At 37.6% G+C, this 21204-nt stretch overlaps 1 protein-coding gene across 2 annotated transcripts in view; it reads left to right on the forward strand.

Annotated features, from left to right (window-relative positions):
• Positions 1-2829: 2829 nt before the first annotated feature.
• Positions 2830-21204, forward strand: part of ELAVL4 (ELAV like RNA binding protein 4) — a 78426-nt gene continuing 60051 nt past the window's right edge. For both annotated transcript variants that reach the window (XM_075002345.1, XM_075002346.1), the window contains exon 1: positions 2830-2946. In XM_075002345.1, the coding sequence (XP_074858446.1) occupies positions 2830-2946 (117 nt within the window). The remainder of the gene's footprint in view (positions 2947-21204) is intronic.

Consider the following 21204-nt stretch of genomic DNA (forward strand, 5'->3'; position numbering starts at 1 on the left):
TTCATGGGGACAACTATATGAAAGGCTATAGTAGTGTAGGTAACACTGTATGTAACAAATCAAATCACATGTTCATATTGTCTCACATTTTAATAACATGGAATATTTGGAGATTAACATGACCTTTACGTTCAGTAAACATTATTAGGTCCTGCTTCCACTGAAGATAGCTGCAATGCAGTTTCAGTGGGATCCAGTCTGGCACATAATAAATAACACTGTTGCATGGTATTATTTTGGTTTTTCATCCTTCCCCACACCACGAATTTGTGCATTAAACTTTAAAAACTTTAGAAACTCTTTAGGACAGGAAATGTCTTCGCTACTATGAGACACGTGCATAACTGGCTGCAAAGACCTTCCCAGAATGTAGTTATCAATGGTTCATAGTCAGTCTTGAAGGGCTTATGGAGTGGGGTCCCTTGGGCTTTCTTCTAAGTCCGGTTCTGTCAAGTATCTTCAGCATTGATTTAGATAATGGCATGGACAGACCACTCATGAAGTTTGCAGAGGATACAAGCTGGAAGCAGTTGTAAGTGTTTTGGAGGAAAAGATTAAAATTCCTAAAGATCTAGACAAACTAGAGACGTGGTCTGTGCAAGAGAGGAAGGGATGGTTTTGTGGGTGAGGCAAGAAATCAGAGTTCGAGTTCTGTCTCAGCCACTGACTCCCTGTTTGGCCCACGGCAAGTCACCTAATATCTCTCTGCCTGGGCTCCCAATCTGCAAATACAAAGAACTCCACCCAGGAAGGAGCAGTGAGTTGCACATGTACAAAACGGGAAATTGTGGCCTCGGAAGGAGTCCTATGGAAAGGGAATTGGGTTTTTTTGATGGATCACATGCTAAATATGAGTCAGTGGTATACCACTTTTTCAAAAAAAGCAAACATTCTGAGATGTATTATTAGGAGTATTATAAGCAAGAGTCTAGTAATTCTACTCTATGCTTATCAGGCCTCATCTGGAGTATTGTGTCCGTTCCTGGGTCGTGCATTTCAGGAAGGGTGTGGACAATTTGGAGAAACTCCAAAGAGCAACAAAAATGATTAAAGGCTTAGAAATCATGACTTGCGAGGGGAGATTGAAAAACACTGGGTGTGTTCAGTCTCGAGAAGAGAAGACTGAGGGGGACACTAACAGTTTTTATGTACATAGGTGGTTGCTACGTGGAGGAGGAAGGTAAATTGCTCTTGTTAACCTCTGAGGCCAGGCAAAGCAGTGGGCTTAAATTGCGGCAAGTGTGGTTTAGGTTGACCATTTAGGAAAACCTTCCTGTATGTCAGTGATGTTAAGCATGGGAACAAATTGCTTAGGGAGGTTGTGGAATCTTCATCATCAATCCCGTTAGGGATTGTCTAGACAATACTTAGTTCTTCCTTCAGTGCAGGAGGCTGGACTAGACCTCCTTGAGGTCCCTTCCACTCCTATGATTTATTACATGTTTATACAGCACCTAACACAATGGGTCTCATATCTTAGTGAGGCCTCTGGGTGCTGCTGTAAAGTATTGAGTGAATTCATAACTTTGTACAGTAGTAGAAATGTTCCTTGTTCTGACAGATCTAAAGTAAAACAAAATAAATTTTGTTAAGTTTACAGAAAAATAGTGATGAGGAAAATTGAGTAAAAATGTCTAAATCATCATAAATTGCTATTGAAACCTATAATCACTCTAGTATTTTTGTCTAGACTTATGCTCAGGTAGTTCATAATGTGTTCTCTGATTTTTGGCTTGTTTTGCTTATGTCACATTATGTCAGGTAATCTAGTATTTCACCTGTGGAAGTTGTAGTGTGTCTATTCTCCAGCTTCCCTCCTGCCCCTATGTGTACTGTAAATGAATGTTGTGATCATGTTTACTTGAAACAGTTCATCTTCCTATGATGTTTTAGTTGTCTGAAGACAAGAGATCATTTCCTCAGCTTCATTCCCCTTTAATGTACATTTCATCCTGTCTGTTGATTGGGTTTTTTCATTAAGTTCATTTTTGCTAAGTGAAAGGCTTGTGTATAATACTTAGGTTCCTTACTGAGATTTTTTTTAAAAAAAATTGTTAATGAAAGTTCCTTGGTTTGTTTCTTTTTCTTTTGCGGAGCAGGCAGTTGACAAAAGAATACAAAATGTGGGCAGTTTTTGGGTTCCACAACTAAAGATTGTTCCAAGAAACATCTTTAAGATGATTATTTGAATCTGTGCACACTGCACACCTGGTGGTTATAGAGTGAACTGTTACTTTACAGTATAGTTTAAACAACAGCCATGTTTGGGGCAGGCTAATCTTGCAAAGAGAGCAGTACATATAACAGGAGTGTACTGTGTGTGATAAGGGGAAAATTCAGCTCACTGACTAGTTTTAATGTGTGAACTCTAGGGAAATAACATATTGACTATACGGTTGTGCGCAAGAAAATTGAAGAACCCTTTGCAGACAGAAAGCTTGCAAAGGATTCTTTCTCTTAAACCAAAATCTGTGGCAAGATGTTTGAAATCAGCAGGACGCTTAATGCTGCTTTGTTAAATAATGAGGTAATATTTTTGTCACTTTTCTGGGCAGCATCTGTTTTTTCCTCCTTTCTTATATGTTTATGAAGGATTCAGTTTATTATGAAAGTAAGAGATTAAAAAATAATTTTTCACTTATTTTTTCCTTTTGATGCTTTTGGACAATTGGGTTGTCTTTATTTGCGGTTTCAATCGGCTGCTGTTGCCTAGGACATTATGCCACGTAAGGCTTCTAAACTGCACAGAGTAGGTGGTTATTAACGCTGAATTGGCTTCTGGTATAGTCCATCTGGGCTCTGTATGAGAGAGCTTGCTGGCGGCTACTGATGCTAAGATACCCGCAACCTTTGGGATGTATGCATGGTGGAGAAGGGCTCAGTGATATGAGATCACTTCTTTTAAGGGAAACTGTCATTAATGAGTCAAGAAACTGCTCATTTATGGTAAGGAGAGGGCGGGGGAGGGGGAACAAACAGCCCTGTGATTTCATTTTGATATAGGATTAGATGTTTAAGACAAGTTTCTTTTTGTGGGGATGGACGCTTGCATAAAATAGGGCTTTTCTCAGAGGCTTGCTGGCTGATTCTGGAGAGACTATGTTGAGAATTTGATGCTTTACAAATGTGTCACAACTGTGATGCAGTGGTCAGCCACTTACCCTGAAAGATGAATGGCACTATTGGAAACACGATAATAAGATTGACTTTTTCCACAATAGGATTCTGCCTTTGTCTTTAGAGAGAGGCCTCTGAGGACATTTGTGCGTTTTTGTTTTAGTATTCGTCTGAAAGATTTAGTGTATGGGCTTGTTTCGTTTTTTGGCAAAGTACTCAGTGTGCAAAGCACATAAAATTTTAGATGGGCAAAGCACCTAAATGTTTAGGAGTGCAAAGTGTGATTGTTTCAGAAAAATGGCTGAATCTTTTGATATGCATAACATTAATTTATAGCTAACAAAGTGTGCTGAGAGTGAAAAGGCTGCAAAAAAGATTTCTTCATCCCTTGTTCAATTTCGTTAACCCCTGAAGAGACCTTACGTAAAAATCTGCATTACAATTGAAACTTTAATATTCAGGGTATTTTGGGACCAGAACATGATGATGTACTATTATGCAGTATTTTGATGCTAGTGAATTTCCTCTACTAGTTCAGTTAGAATTACGTTTATTTAGGAAGTCTGTCCTACACACCAGTTTAATCTTAGCAAGTTTTTGCTAAACTACAAATGTTTTTAAAACTATTGTTTTCAGAGAAATCCTCTGCAGCCATATAAACTATCCATAATAGATGTTAATTGAAGTCGGTGTTCATTCTGTGAGTAGATAGGGTTCGTTTATTTTAAATGTGGGTTTTTTTTCCTGATTGTATAATCTTTTTGGTTCTACGTTATTTAAAAGCTTAATATATTTCCTAGGTTTTATTGTGTAGTCTGTGAATGGAGTTTTTGGTGCACATATATGTTTTAAAGAAATTTTAAAACATATAGGCTACCCTTCACGAAATTAACAGTTCTGAGTTAATATTTTTACTTTAAAAAAAAAAAAAAAAGCTTTTCCCAAAATGGTAATTATATATTGAGGGCAGAGGGGTTGTGGTGTTTCTTAAAGACCTTTTTTATTTTTTTCAATGAAGAATTAAGTGACCAGATATCATGGCCCATACTTGTATTTTCCGCAGCTTTTATCTTTCTGTCTGTTCCAAAATAGAAATATTAATAAATGAATGCTTTTTAAAAATATTTCCTTTTAACTGTACACACAAAATATAAAACTATGTGATTTAAATATCGGTTTTACAGAGTTTTGGATCGGTAGTTTTAGATTAAATGTTAATCCCAGGTTAAATGTAAAACTAGGATGCCATGCCATGTTTTCTTGGCTACTATATATAAAATCAACAAATCCCTAAAATAGTTTTCTTTTGAAGAAGAGGGGGAACATAAATGTTTCCTAATTATAAAAATTTTCAATAAAAGTGTCTGAAGCGGACCGTTTGTGAAATATTGCTCTTTATAATTGGCGATTTGGTGCTTTGTCCATGGGAGCAAGCAAAGGGTTAGTGAGTGTTTTTATTAGAAGGTTAAAGCACGTTTCTTAAATACAGTTGAAAATTAATTTCATTTAAATGCCCAGGTTTATTCATCACTTCCTTGTAAATCTAGTAAACAACAAAGTGAGATACCTGGATAATTACAAAAAACTTCTATTATTCTGGTAAAGTGTGCTGGTAAGTAGATATGCAATATTGTTGACATATAATTAAGTGAAAAAAAATCAGACCTTCCCTAAAAAGTAAATATAAATTTGAAAGTTTCTTGCTGAAAAAAGAAAAAAAAATGCTTGATTATTAAAATCAATAGTACCTGAGCATAAATGCAGTTAAAGTGCTCATGGAAGTGCTTTTGTCATATCTTTAAGCCTAGAGGCAGATTATTAAATATGCATTTCTCCAGAAAGCAACTGTAGAGAAAGATAAGCTGGTTAAAATACTCCAGACCTCAAAGCCACATATATGAGAGGTAAGAGGTTGCCGTCATTGAAGCATGGCTGAAGTATGGCACCTCTGCGATGGAGGTTTATAAACTAGATGTGGCCTGTAACTGTTACTGTACTTCTGGGGTAAGGAGAGGTAAAATACATGTATGTGTGTTGTTTTTTTCAACTGGGCCTTAATTACTAGACACAAGCAGCAGTTCAGAAATCTGGTCTCTGTTGTTGTAGAGGTCACCAAATCATTAACATTGTCAATCTGGCAGAAGCTAATTTCAATAGCACCTGATGTTGCAACGCCTCCTTTAGTTTCCCTAGCCAATCAGATCCTGCCTTCATCTGACAGATGGTCCCATAAATGGATGTAAAAAGGAGAAGCTGCAAGCCAATTTCAGGAAGGCTCTGTTCAGTTGTTCTTATCTACATTCTAGAATCGGGGGGCTTCAACACAGTGCGGGTTTTTTTTTTTTATTCTTTTGCTGCATAAAACGTCTGCACTGTGCTTTGTGGATTTTTTTTTTAAATAATAAAATCCCTGAAACCTTAGCAAATCTTTAGAAGAGTTCAAGCTTTTCAAGACCCAATATTTGCCATTAAGAATGGTTATGGTAGGTATTAGTAGATTTAAAATCTGTTTGTAGTAGTTGTATACATATATAACATAGATTTCCCCAAGTATTCATCTTTATCGGTCTGTTTTCACATGAGTTTAGTTGCTATGACTGGTTTGTTTCTACATTATGTATCTCCGTCTCTCTCTCTCTCCCCTTCTCTCTCCCCATTCCTTTCTCTCTCTCTCTCTCTCCTATTTAATGCCTGCGTATCCTTTAATAAAGGATGTACTCTGTCATTTTTAAGGACATTGTGATTTCTCTCAGAATAAAGAAAAAGGTGGTTTATAACATGAGGGCTGTGTGTGGCTAACTGAAATTCTGAAAAAGAGGGGTTGTTTTGGGTGGGGAGGTAATTAATTTCCACATTCACATGTTTGAAATACAAATGCAAAGCAGAATCCTTGGGGAAAAAAAAAGCCTCAAGACTGGTAATTTTGTTTTGGTGGACTGCGCAGCAGGTATGGTAATTTTTGTGAGTGATTTATATGAGCTTCAGTAAATGCTGCATATTGTATTTCAAAGAGTTTCCTGTCATGACCTCATAAAAAGAGGAGGAGGCTTGTATGTGTTGCAGCGCCTAGTATATGTCGATTTTGTTGCATCGTTGGGCAGCAGCATTGTAAGAAGGAATGTCAGCTTTTACATAACGTTCTTTTTGCTTTTGACACTGTGAGGGGCTGCAAGGGTCCATCTTTGTGATCACAGATGGAGTGGAATGGCTTGAAAATGGTAAGTGAATGCCGAGAGACTGTTTATAGGTTCCATACAGCTCATGTGTGCTTCGTGAATTTCTTTTGTTCAGGATAGCAGGTTGTGAGTCATAAGTAAAATTAAAGGTCATTGTTTATTTTTATGAGGATCTCTCTATATATTTTAATGTGTTGAAGTGTGATGGCACTGCACGCTGATTCCATTGAATGTTGCATTTCAGTCAAGCAAGGATGGTCTCTGCTGCCAGTCACAGTGTCATTGTACTGTATGCCCATCAGATCAGACAGCAGCTCATGTCTTTTCATGATCGTTTCTGTTACATGAGTGTTAAATTAAATTCCAACCTAATAACTGCATGTAAAATCAGGTATTTTGTTCCTTACGGAGATAATACTATAGTGAAGCAGGATGGTGTTGGCTTTTTTTTTTTTTTTTTTTTTTTTAATATTCAAGGAAGTCTAAGCCTCCATTTATGTAAAAATAGTATTTCTATTTTTAGAATATGCTTTTGGCAGAGGAATCAGAAACTACTCAACTCATTCCTCCTTTATGTTTTCCTTACAGATTGTGCAAAATGGCATGATCAAATACAACTATTACAGACTTTGAATTTTACAGAGCACTGCTATTCAGGGGAGGAAAAAGCTTCAGAATTCAAATCACTCTTGCTAGTTTTGTTTCAATTAAACATACTGCACTTTCGCTTTGGATATTTATTATAACTGGGAAACAAAGCTACAGTCTTTTCACATTCTTATAGGATTGTCTTTGTCTGGCTGCTTGTTTTGATGGGTGTAAAACAAATAAGATTAGACTGAGCAGCCGAACTGAAAGCGATAGCTGGGAGGAAAAGCCAATGAAAGGTTGCCGGGGAAACGAGCATAGGGGAAGCTGAGTGGGGGAGCAGGTGGCAATCATGTGGGAATACTGCAAACAGCGTAAAAAAAAAAAAAAGCAGGGGCTACCTCGATTATCTTTGCTGTTCTTTGTGGCAGTCACAACTTTAATTATTCTTTATAAATAGGTGTTAATTACATTTCTGGCTCAGGCATACAGTGATTTCTAGAAATCTGTTTTTAAGCATCTGTTCTTTCTTCTTTGCAAAAGAGGGTTATCTTTTTTTTTTCTCCTGCTGTGAAATTGTATGTGCAAAAAATACTGAGGAATCCTGTGAGGCGGTATTTTAGAAAAATGTAAATTATATTGAATGAAGTTGACAGAGGTATAATAGTGAACTCCCACAGCTGATAGCTTCTTGCAAATCATTTCTTAGAATTTTCCAGCAAATGTCCCTATGAGAACAGTAGGTAGAATGAATTTACCCTAAGCAGTGATTTTGTGTTAAGTGATATTGGTATTTTTACATAGTCAGATGGCTCTAAAGCAGAATAATCAGTTCACAGGAGTTCATCATATCTTGTGGTTTATGAGCTAAGCAGAAATTTCCTGAAATGAAGGAGCTGTACTCCTCTTCACTAGCCTGAACTTTGTCTGCTATAGCACTAGGCACTTGCAATTTCAAACTGGTGTGTTGGCTTTTGGTTTTCAAGAAAAAAAATATATTTTGCTAGTTGATATGGTTTTTCATGGTGTAGGGCGCACAGTAATGTGGAATAGCAAAAGTGCATTTCAAAACAAGGTTGTGGATGCCGGAAGTATTTAAAAAGCATAGTAGACAAGTTGGTGATAGAAGGTGGTGTAAAAGGTGTATAAAAAAAAGTGATTGTCCAGAAAATGTTCATCTGTCACACATCACAGAAGCGCAAGAGATGTGTACCGGAGGGCTGAGCAGACACCCTGTCTTAAAATTTTCAGATTTTTAGTTCATTCCTTTCTTTTATGCGTGATTACTTAGAACATTCCATTCCAGTGAGAATGTTTGTGTTCAGAAGTTTAAAAAGAATATATGAGAAATTAAATCCCTCTTTTAAGTAATGCTACTGCTGCAGTCTTTTTCTGTAGGGAAGTAATTGAATGACCCTCTGAAAACTGCACAGCTTTTTGCTGTGGGGGAAGAAAAATCATAAGGGTGTATATGTAACACATATAGTATGTGACTGTAGGAGTATATGCATACAAATATACTATATACAAGAATATATGTGAGAGAGTAAAATAATTTCAATTCTGTGCCCAAAATATTCATACTACATTCTAAAGCTGCTAAATTTGGTCATGAGAATAAATTGGAAAGGCTTTGATCATAAAGAGCAGCACTTTTTTGAGGTTCAATAGCAGTTACAGTTACATTTTTGTTCAGTTTAGTGTTTTTATGTATGTTTTGTGATGTGTGTTTCTGCCACTGTTCTTGCTCTTTCCTTTGTTTTAAGATTACATTGATGAACACAGCCTATAAGATAATGTTCTTCCTCCTTTTACATAGTAAACTCCTGAGGTAGGAAAATAGCTATTAGATTATTGAAATACCATGAAAAATTGCCAATAGTCAAAAGAAAGCCTTTTATTTTGAAACAAAACATGGAGAATATATAGCTGTGTTTAAACAGGGTCATTTTTGTGAAATTGTAATGCTTCTGAAAAAATGGGATTTTACATTCAGATGTCAATGGAGAGGTACATTAGCCACCAGTTTACAATTCTTCATATTACTGTTCACTTTTCTAATCAAGTTACCATGTTACATACTGATATGCTCTTCAAATGTTGACTGGCTTGATAAACTCCTTTGCCTTCTTTATCTTTATTAATCTTACCTTTCTGAGCTTTCTCAAATGAAAACCCCAGTTGTCATTAACAAAGGAAGGTTCAAAATCCATTGCAGAGTACTCATTTGAAAATCCTGTTTCATGGATCTGAAAGTCTTGAGTATCTAGACTTGATCCTGCTAAATATATGATTCATACTGCAAAATATCTAGTTGTTGCAGAAATCTTGCGTATTTTTAGCGTTAGGAATTTTTTAAAGGATTGTCCTTGAGGTTATATTACATACTCAGATCTTCTCTAGTTAGTATGCTGCTGGGAATGTTCATTAAATGAAAGTTATTTTCTGTACATAATGGACATGCTACTTGTACAGTATCTTGTGGTGGACGGTGGTTCTAGATTGCATATGAAACAAGTTATTAGTACTTCCCATATTCTCGTAGGGAGGCTTGCAGTTTCCAAAAATTTCAGCAAACACTCCAGACAAGAAATGGGCAGCAGTAGAGAATATTGTATGTATTTATGTGGAGGTGCACACATCTTGACAAATCCGCTCATCTGTTTCAGCAAGCTGTGGCCACCAGACAACTCATTTACATGCCAGGACGTGTTAAAATGTACATTTGTTTGTCTGTGGGACAGCTGACTGGATACACTCCGATGCACTGGCAAATACTGCAATGCAGTATTTTTTTCAATGTCATTGGGGTTTTTGGGGAGAAGGGGTGCAAGCAATCTTATTTTATAAGCAGGCCAACGTGAAAAAGCCTGGCATCTTTGATGATAGGCCATACTTCACAAAATTTTCTAATCCATGTAAGAAAGGAACATTGCCCCTCCCCCATTGCTCACTGTCTTTGCAAAATGGTAAGAGAAACGAGTGTGTATGTATTTATACATGCATGTTTGCATGTGTGTATTGTCATATCTCAGTTATAGAAAAGCATATAAAAATAGCAGGATTTTTAAGACATGGAAAGGGCGTTTTCCAAATGCAAAATGTAGTACATTTTGTTCATATGGTGCCACAGCCCATAGTTACCATACAGCTGTGACTAATAAAAAACAACCTTAAAGATTTTACTGAGTTGCATATTTTATCTTGTTAAAGTATTAAATCAGGATCAGATCATTGCTTCTACTCAACAAGTACATTATGTTTAGTGCAAGGAAAATTAGTGTTTTACTCTGTGTGTGTACTCAGCATTTGTATCTGAGTGTTTTTATCTGCCAAATTGAGGCAAAGGGAAGATGGTAGGGAAAGGGGGTATTCAAGTAATTTTTACATTCTTTTATTCCCTTATTTCAAATGATCCATCTTTCCTTTCTAATATCCCAGAATATTTAGGTGCACCAGCCTTTTATAGGTCACTAGCTTTACAACTAGAAGAAGGGGGAAAAAGGAGGGGGAAGAATCTCAGTGTGTCACAGACAGTAATTGTCTAAAATTAGCCATCTAGAAAAGGAAGGAAAGGCTTGAAGGAAAGAGAATGAGGTACAAACATGTGAACCTGCACAGTGCTAGTCTGAGAAATAATGAGTGATGAATTTGAGCTAGTGCAGTGTGGTGATGCCCATTAATTTCTCAGAACCTTGACTTCGCAGGTTTGTTACTTACTTTGTTGTTCACACCTTTAATTATACCCAGTTTGGGATGATAGTTTACAGCACCAAAAGATGAGACCTTTTGTTTGTTGTTTACGTAATTAAGTATTCAGGCAGAGTGTTCACAATAGCTTTGGAACAACATTGTTAGAAATCAAGTACTTTAAGTTGAGATTAGAAGAAGAATATGCTTTTTAATTTTCATAACTGATTGATACTGTCTTGGTTTAACATTCACAATATTTGCATACGTTCATAAAGAATTAGTTCTGTGGTATGGCTATTAGGTTTATTTTAATTTTTCTGTAATGGCAATCTGTGTTTGCCTTAGCCTTTTTAGAGCTTTTATGCAAATATTTTCTTTGGGGCCCCCTAAAGCAAGGAAGAAGCTGAGAGGCGTTCTTACCCATTGTTCTGCCTTTGATTGTGCCTTGCACAAAGACTTTGTCCCCAGTGAAGAAGGTAATGTATAAAAGCCAGGAAATGCTGAGAACCAGTGAGGAATCCTTAATTAAATTGGAGGAAAAGACAGTGAGAGTGCTGAAGAAATAAGGTCAGCTAAACGGGTGTGAGCTGTTTCTGGAAACTGCAGCTACGCAGTGAAATGCAAGTCTGGCTTCAACGATATTTAGAATGGTGATATATATAAAATGTGGTGGTACTCTTGTGTTGCTAAGGCACATACAGTTGTCAGACATTCTAGAAAAAAGAATGTGTCCTTGGCCTGAGAAGTACTTTTTATCTTTTTTAGTTTTTACGTGGTTTACGTTGCTAGTAAACATCTCATAGAATGCTGCTAATACTTTTCACTGTTTGGGAACATGGGCTGGTTCTGTATCACGAAACACTTGGAAACAGTATAGTGGCATTTCAGCGCCTATAAATCTTGATAATAAAGGAAATGCTGTGTTTATTTTGGAACAGACGCAAATGAATATTGAAGTCCTGTGCAATAAAGTTCTGTGTAAAAAGCTTTCCTCTTCACCTAAGTGATTTTGAACGTGGGCAGTGATGCCTCTGGAGGCGTTCCAATAGCAAAAGTCCTATAATTCCAGTCATTTCACAGCATCGTGGGTGAATTTATTGAATGATAGACGACATCTCAAACACCTTTTGCTAGTGTTAGTTGTCTCAGAGGCTGATCAGAATGTTGTCCTGTATCACCCATTATGTAGAGACCTAGGAATTTGCTAGCAGTGCAGGTAATTGAATTGCAGTGTTTAACATCCATTGGCTTTGCATGCTGTCCCATGGTATGTTGTTTCTTTTTTAAAACCATCTTTTTTTAAGCAGCCAATCAGACATTCTTAGTATTTCTTTCTTGGCTGCAATAACAGACTGACTTGAACTTTTTACGACATCTCTTTCTGAAGACTTAGCAATAGAAAAGAGAGTTATGATGATAAGTTACAGCAGAAAATATTTAAAAGCATCAGAAGCTGGACACTGGATGAAGGAAGTTTCTCATTTTCCTAATAACTGCCTTTATTCCAATATTTTTGAGTCACAAAAAGATTATAATTCGCACAATTTATAATTTTAATTATAACTGACTCATCCTGTAATATCATGTTGCAGTGCACCCAACCAGAATATAAAGTTCTGGGAATTGTAGTCTTTGATATTAATTATCTGCCTTGCAGCATGATAATACAGACAATACAAATCCCAGAAGTCCACATTTTTCTGTAATGCCAAAATAAAAATTAAATTTGTGACTTGTCAAAATTATTGTCCTTATATTAATTGTTCTCTATAGCTAATTTCCCTTGCATTTTTCTTCTCTGCATGAAAGGCATCTCATCTTCTATTTAGTGTATGTAGATGGGATTTATTTAAGGATCACTAAACTTGAGCCATTCTTGTTTATGGGCATTTTTGTTCAGGGGTCAGTTTCATTTTAAACCTTCATATCTGTGTTTATAAGGTTGAAAATTAAGCTGATTATAGTAGTTCTAATTTAAAACACTGGTAGAAAAATACAGTCAAAATACTAATGAACTGATGTACTTGATATATACTAGTAATATTATCATATGATATATACTAATACTATTCCTATTATGTCAATGTCAAAATTCCCATTGATATCTACGCTTCAGTATCAGGTCCTGAAATATTCACAATAGTCACTGTTTAAGAAGTCCTTTTTCCCAAGTTCCTACATTGTGATGAAGTAGTAACATAATATAATGTACTCAGAATAGGAAATAATTTCAAGTTTTCACATACCTGAATTGTTCAAAAGTTGGAAAAATGTTATTGCTGTTTTTGTATTAATTTTTTGCAATTGGTAATCTTTGACTTTCTACTGTTAATCAGTAACATTCTTGCTCTGCTTTGTCCAACATAGATGCCCAAAGGTGATTAAGATCTGGGTTTTTTAATTCTGTAAATCATTCTGCATGTTCGCACTGTAGAAATGATAATGCATATATGCACATACTTCATAAATAAATAAAAAATGTAGTACAGTTTATAAGATATTTTTGTTCCAAGTGAAGGTCCTGGCAGTGTATGTGTAGGGAAGGTACGTTTCTGCCGAATGCTAGAAACTCTTCCTAATGCGTGTGTGCCAGCTATGCTGTGGCAATATTGCTGTTAATTTCCTTCCTGTAAGAACAGCTGTTCCAGGAAATTATCTCTTTGCTTGATATAAAAGGTCCTGGAAAATTCCATACAGAGTTACTGTAGTGGTTGCAGCAGTTTTTAATATGATCAATGATGGAAGCTAACTCTTCAATCTGCAGAGTAACTTGTTTTTCTTTAGAATTACTGGGACGGGACAAAATATTTTCTGCAGGTTTTTTACATGCAGAGATTTCCTGAGTGTACTTCAGAATTTAACATTGTATTTGATAATTTATAGGGCACAGTTTATATTTAACTGTAAACAGACTACTTCAAGAAAAAAGTGTATTTTTAGAGTCCTCTTTTATTGTCAGTGCTTGTCATTATCTAACTGCTGAAGAAAATATGAATATATTGAGACCTTTTCTTATATTAGAAAAAGAGAGGGTAAGTGGGGTTAATTGCCATCAACCCATCTTTGCTCTGATCAAATTTATACTGGTTTATTTGTGATTATCAACATTTGGAACATCGTTTGTAACATTATTGTACAACCGTTTTAATCATTCAGGAACCAACATTTTCTATAATGTTTTTTGCACTGGCTTAGATACAGGCACGCTGCTGTTTATTCTCAGCAGGCAGAGATGGAAAATATTTTTAAGTGATGCCATGCCTCTTCCTACATTGCCATGACTTGTTTTCTTTTTCCCACATGGGTGAAACACACTGATCGCTCAGGCTTTGTAAACAACTTCAAATAGTCCAGCTGGCTGCTACTGAAGGGTCACTTGAGTTTTCTTCAATGTGTATTTCTTGCCCATTTGCTGAGTGTTACTGACAACATTAGCCAAAGGAAGGGATCATGGCTTTGTGGGTTTAAGCCTTCTATGTAATAGAGCAATGGTCACCACCCTTTCTGAGATGGAGTGCTAGAATTTGACCTTTTGACTGCCATGTACAGTCTGAGTGCTGGTGGTACTTTTTGAAGTCACTAATAGTCCTACTTACAACAGCTTCATTAATAATAAATTAAGGTGCAGATCTTTACCATTTAGGTGGTGGTTCGTAGCTTTAGCTGGTCTTTTGTTAGTCCCCAGGTGACGTGGCTTTGAGCAAGCTCCTGGCTCCCCAGGAGTGGGGGGGCCGGGGAGAGTACTCCAGCCTTGTGTGCCGATGCAAATCAGCTCATGTGCCATTATTGGCATTTGTGCTGGGGGTTGCTGACCCTGTCAAAGCATTAAAAATACATCACTGTTTAAAAAATATTTTCTGTCTCTGCTGGCTGGGAGTAAATGGCATCCTCAAGTTCAGTAGCCTGCTCCTGATGTGCTATCCTATGCTGTTGCCAAACCAGGCAGAACCTGCTCCTGAAGGCAGCAACATTATTTATAGGCATTTAATGAGGTACAAAGGCTTCTTTGAGTTGGGAGTGGATGGGCAAGTGGGCAGAACATTTACATGTGTTCAGATTCTTCGTTGCTTCTAGATAATCAGGTTGCAGCCATGACTGGTCTTTTCCATATATAATTGGCTGCACCCTTTCTCTTGGATGTGAGCTTTGCCACCTTAATTATTGCTTTTCTCACCTTTAGATAGGACTTCTGACTTCTAACTAATCCTTCACATAGAGCTACGCCATAAGCTGTGGTTAGCTCAGGGACAGCAGCCTGTTGCAAAAGAGAATCCCACCATGAATGCAAGGATGGTGTCCTATGAACTGCACTGGTTGCCTGTTGCCTTCCACATAGATCTTGCATGTTTTCTTTGACCTTATAAATCACTAAATGACTTGGGGTCCCAGTCTCTCCTGAGCCCTGTGCCTCTCTCATGGTTGGGATCAACAGAGATGCTATTGGAGTCCTTTTAGTGTAGAAGAAAAGAAGCCTCCCCTGGAGTTTTGTGTTGTGGAGGCTTGGATGATTTGGAAAGTTTACATTTCCCCATAGTCTGAAATAATGTGAATTTATTGACCTTCAGCATGCTGCAAAGTTGGCCTTTTGGAACAGATATTTGGAGAGGGCAGAAAATGGCAGAGTGGGAGGAGCATGATTTGGTAATTTGAGGGAGGGTAGGTTTTGATGTGGATTGTATCAAGTTTTGCTGTCTGGTAGCTGTCTCTTTATACCTAGGTTTTAAGATCTGTAATAATCAGGATTATTTAGCTTGAACGGTAGTGGGTAGAGATGCATGTGTCACATTGTCTCTTAATGATGGTTCACTGTATCACCAAGTGATTCCAAGGCTGTTTGGAACCCACCATAGGATTTCTTGTGTGTGTGATTTTCAGATATAAATAAATAAAATATTCTTCTCCTTGAAGTGTTTCACAATCTGGTGATCATAAATTTTGCTAAATTAATGCATAGATAGTTCATTTATAAGTCAGAAGAATGAACTAAGAAGTAGGGGTAGTGCTTTCACCACCAGGCAATCAAAAGCTGATTGATTATCTAGGGACTATCAGTGTGTGACCCTTCGCTTTGCAATAACTTCAATATTTCAGGGGTAACCAGTTTAAAAATCTGGGCACCTTGTGTGTGTGTGTGTGTGTGTGTGTGTGTGTGTGTGTGTGTAAGCATGCACATTAAAGAAGCAGGAATCATTCGCCATGCAAAATACTGTTAATTTCACCAGCAATATGAGCATGGCACAAAATCCTTGCCTTACGGATGAGTTATGAATGGGTGTTAAAAGCCAGTATATTCCTACTCTAAAAGCCAGTATATTCTTACTCTAGAACTAACCGAATATATTTCCTTAATCTTGAGTAAGAGTACTGCCAATTCAGGACAAGCCCACATTCTTGTTAGAAGAGGTGTGAATTATATTAGGCTGTGTTGGACACAACTCGAGCAGTGCATGTGTAGCTAAGCCATCTCTTTCTGCATAATGTATGCCTCCATGTAAATAATGCACGTCAGAGTAGATTTCAGAAATACCCCAATGACTTTGAAGCCCATGTCCTACTGAAATGTGCCATTGAAAATTTTACCCTTTATTTGTACAACTTGGTATTAATTCCAGCAGCAGGTGTTCTTAGTAGGATAATACTCATGGATCTACAGTGTTTCCCACACTCAAAACATTTGCATATCCCTTTTAGGACTTCAGCCGTATTGGCATACCCCATCTCCCAGGCTGTGGCCACGCTTGACGAAAACTTCAAAATGGCCATGCAAATGGCCATTTTGAAGATTACTAATGAGGCACTGAATTGAATATTCAGTGCCTCATTAGCATTAGGACATTTTTGGCTGCGGCACTTCGAAAGCGTGCTGCTTGGTGCAACTACACAGGGGTCCTTTTCGAAAGGATCCTGCCCATTTCGAAATCCCCTTATTCCTCTCAACCAAGGGGAATAAGGGGATTTTGAAGTGGGCGGGGTCCTTTCGAAAAGGACCCCCGTGTAGCCACACCGAGCCACGCACTTTTGAAAGTGGTGCTTTCTAAGTGCCGCGGCCGGAAGCATCCTAATGCTAATGAGACGCTGAATATTCAGTTCAGCGCCTCATTAGTAATCTTCAAAATGGCCATTTGCATGGCCATTTCGAAGTTTTGGCCAAGTGTGGCCACAGCCCCAGTGTCATCCCATTGTTTATCTCCTGATTTTCAGTAATTTATTTTCTGCCACGTATCCCTGGAAATCTTTTCAGATACCACTAGTGGTACATGTTCCACGCTTTGGGAAATGCTGATCTATCAGGTTTCTGGGGCCTGTCTCTCTAGTTCAGTTGTTCAAGTATTGGTCTAGTAAATTAAGGGATGCAAATTCAAATTTCGCTGGTGCTTAACTATTAGTTTCTGTCTGGGCCATTTAAATACTTAGTCCCACGATGAGTGCAGGAAACTGGACTAGATGACCTCTCGAGGTCCCTTCCGCTCCTATAATTTCTTGCTGAGCCCTGTGTTCTTTATTGGCTTTTGGCTAGTATGTATCTTGCTGGATTTTTAAAACCCATACGATATAGCTATATATGAGTCAACAGTGTGATGCTGTTGCAAAAAAAGCAAACATGATTTTTAGGATGCATTTACAGGTGTGTTGCGAACAAAACACGAGAAGTCATTCTCCCACTCTACTCTGCGCTGGTTAGGTCTCAGCTGGAGTATTGTGTCCAGTTCTGGGCACCACAGTTCAGGAAGGATGTGGAGAAATTGGAGAGGGTCCAGAGGAGAGCAACGAGAATGATAAAAGGTCTAGAGGACATGACCTATGAAGAAAGGCTGAAAGAATTGGGCTTGTTTAGTTTGGAAAAGAGAAGATTGAGAGGGTTCATGATAGCAGTTTTCAGGTATCTAAAAGGTGTCATAAGGCAGAGGGAGGGAACTTGTTCTTCCTTGCCTCTGAAGATAGAACAAGAGGCAATGGACTTAAATTGCAGCAGGGGAGGTTCAGGTTGGACATTAGGAAAAAGTTCCTAACTGTCAGGGTGATCAAACACTGGAATGGATTGCCAAGGGAAGTGGTAGAATCTCCATCACTGGAGATATTTAAGAAGGGGTTAGATAGATGGCTTTCAGGGATGGTCTAGAAAGTGCTTAGTCCGGCCATGAGGGCAGGGGGCTGGACTCGGTCTCTCGAGGTCCCTTCCAGTCCTGCTCTTCTATGATTCTGTGATTCTATAATATGGGCTTTTCTGTCTAAACTTGTGAGTTGGGGAAGAATTTACATGATTCTCAAAAGGGAAAAAAATTTTAAAAAGCAGGGACCACAGTATTGCTGCGTCCGTCTTTGATGGGTGGGAACCTGGTCCATCATACATAATTGTTAAATATGTGCATATGCTTGTTCAAATTTGTACGCATACACAAACCAAATAGAAAAAGTTAGTGTTTTAATTAAATTACCATCAGGAAACTGAGCTATCAGCTAGAGATTAAGAATCAAATGCATATGATTTCTGTGTCAAAAAATAAAAGGATTATCAAAAAAGGATTGTGGTTTTTTTTATTTTTGTCTAGCTAGGGCAGCTGATATGTCTGCCTAAGTTTGTGTTTAACACAGCCCTTATTGTAATGTATTTTGTATGTGGGCTTACCACCTTGCTAGTCAGCCAAGTGAAAATAATATTCTAGTTAAGGTAGCCTTTAAGTGTTCATAGATCAAGAGAAAAACTTACCAGTAGGAGACCTCCTTTCCCTTTGCAGCTTTCACTGCGCAACACAGGTGTAATCTTTTGTGGAAGGACGAAAATTCCAGGATTCAGTATGGTTTGGAGGACCTGATCAGTTTGGCTTGCTGGTTATAAGACTTTTTTTTTTGAGAGCTCTTTTGTCTTTCAGGTGCAACATCAAAGAACTAGTAGTGTATTAAACATAAAAAGCCAAAGGGAAATGAGATGTGATATATTGTATGGTCAAAAAGATGATAACTCTCATAGGTAGAGAGTAACCTGATTTCACCATGCTGGCATAGCAAACCAAAACAAAAGGTAATTGAATTAAAAATAGGTTAGCTTTGGGGGACAGTGAAGGCCTGGCCTCGATTCCTTTGTTCTAATTGATAGAATGTAGGAAACAGTTAGCTTGTGTAGCCCCATGAACTTCTGGGAGATCCAAGTAATTAGATTTGAGGGCAGACTAGCCATTGTTATAAGAGTCCTGACATGGAATCAGGTCAGCTTGGTTATGCTTGGTGGTATTTTGTTATGGTCCATTTAAGGGATTTTAACCTGAGCAGTTGTGTAACCCTTTTCACAGTATAGGTGTCTCCTTTCTTCTATGTTGTGTACTTAGCTGTGGCTTCTTTTCCAAATCTCAGTTCTTGTACAATCAAGGCTGTATTCTCAATCTCTAACTTAAGTGCCATAAAAGATGGAAGGCAAATTTCAGTGAAAACGGTCTAAACAGTACAGGGGAGTCAGCCTCTGCATTCCACAAACAAAGTAGATTGTCTTGGTGTGAAGAGCAACTAATCTTGGTTCAGGTGCATGTAGGTCACCTTTGTGATGATCCCACCCTTTCTAACTTCTCACCCACTCCTTCCTGCATGATGTGCAAAACCTCAGAAACGTTCAGGAAGTTGTTTCATGCTGGAGTCTAACTGGATGTTGGAAGAGTACTACAAATAGAATCAGATAGAAAAGGGGCTTTAGAAGAGTGGAGACAGTCTTCAATGGCCTCTTAAATAAGTGAAGATGATGCAAATGGGTATTAATATCCTGCACAGTGGAGGCACTTAAGGATAAGAAATGAGACTCTGAGACGTGTAGATGACACACCAGCAGCAGTTGGAAGAAAACAGGTTTGTTCTCTATCATAGGCAAGGCTATAATTTAACAGTAGGTTTCTGCATGTCTTCACAAATCGCTGCAGAGATGACATAGCATGCACATGGCTGGAAAACTGATATAATATTAACTCTTCTCTGGCAGTTGGTCTCCTGATAACACCTGGGGGTTCTGACTACAAAGGAATTGTATACCAGGTGCAGGGTCTTGTGATTCTTGGCCATCCCCAAAACTTCTGTGGAGCAAGGTAGACGCCATAGGGAATGTAGAATGCGTCTGTTTCGTCTACTGTACATAGTCAGAGGATATGTGAAACGGCTTCTTTGACTATCAAAACAAAAAGCAGCAAGTAGCACTTTAAAGACTAGCAAAATAGTTTATTAGGTGAGCTTTCGTGGGACAGACCCACTTCTTCAGACCATATCCAGACCAGAATTGCTGCATAATACGTTGACCAATGACAAGGTAGTTATCATATTCTTAGTTTTTCTTTCCATCCTCTTTAAAGAGACAGAATACTTGTAGACTCCAGAGTCCTTTAGAAGCTAGACTGAATGAAATCTATTGGTCAGAATACGTCATGTTTTCAGAGTTAAAGGTCACTGTTTTGATGGCTCATTGGTTACATTGCTGGAAAAGAGTTGGGAGGAGGTATGCTCATGTGATATAAGACGCTGGACTGAAACTAGGGAAATCTGGATTCAGTTCTCACCTCTGACACAGGATCTATATATGACCTTGGACAAGTTATTTAATAATTCCTTTCTGCTTTGGTTTCCCCTTCTCCAAAATGGGAGGAAGTTTTTTTTTTTTAAATTTCACTCATACACTACTTGTATGTTAAGGGCAATATAGTTTCTTGCTGTGTAGAGCTTAGTACAAGAAGGCTCTGATCTCAGATCCTTGTGTTCTGTGGTAATGCAAATAGTGTTACTAATAAATTTTACTTTCTTTGCACTGGTAGGTGCACCACAAATTATGGGAATGTAAAAATAAACCAAAAAAAAATCTACATATCATTTTAATATTACAGCCATTTGTGTCCTAAACAAGTTTAGCTGTTTAGAAAGAAGAAAATTAGAATGAAGCTTTGTCTTCTAAAATCTGTGAATTTGATTTTCAGTTAGCATGACTTGTAAATCTGTGGCACTCAGTAATTTTGAACTTGCTCAGAATATTTGAACACTTTTAAAACTACAGCATGGTATTCTGAAAGCAAACTTTTACCATGACATTAAGGTTTTGTCATGAAATTAAACAGTGGGAATAACTTCCAATTTAATGCATTTTCTTTTCCATACAAATCCTTTGAGCTACATGAGTATGTAAAACATTAAATACATCTTTTACAGGAGGAGGAGAAAGATAAAGCATGTAAAAATTGTGGGGGAGGGTCTGTCAAAATACAGAGACTTAGATAATTATTCATTTCTGGGGTATTGGATATTCCTTGAGGCAGAATTGCTCTGAAGCTTAGTTTTCCTCTTTTATTTCATGTTCATGATGTATTTATTAAGTATACAATAGCAAGTCTTGTTGTGCAGTATATAAGCTTTAGTAAAAAGGTAATTGACAGTGAAATTTGACATTTGTGTTATGGAGAGGAAAATGTGTGTTCAAGATCCACAGAGATGTTTTCTTGCTTCTCTTAAGACTTCTTGTGAGCGAAGTGTGTATCTACATCCAAGGGATAGTAGTTGGCCTTTAATTCTGACATTCAACAGTTTGTGCTTTAGAAAAAAACAAATACTTTCCAGTGCTGGTCATGCCTGAAGGATTTTGTGTGATATGCTGTGCAAAGACTTAGGCAGA

The sequence above is a fragment of the Carettochelys insculpta genome, chromosome 9, assembly GCF_033958435.1.
Source record: "Carettochelys insculpta isolate YL-2023 chromosome 9, ASM3395843v1, whole genome shotgun sequence".
Taxonomy (NCBI): domain Eukaryota; kingdom Metazoa; phylum Chordata; order Testudines; family Carettochelyidae; genus Carettochelys; species Carettochelys insculpta.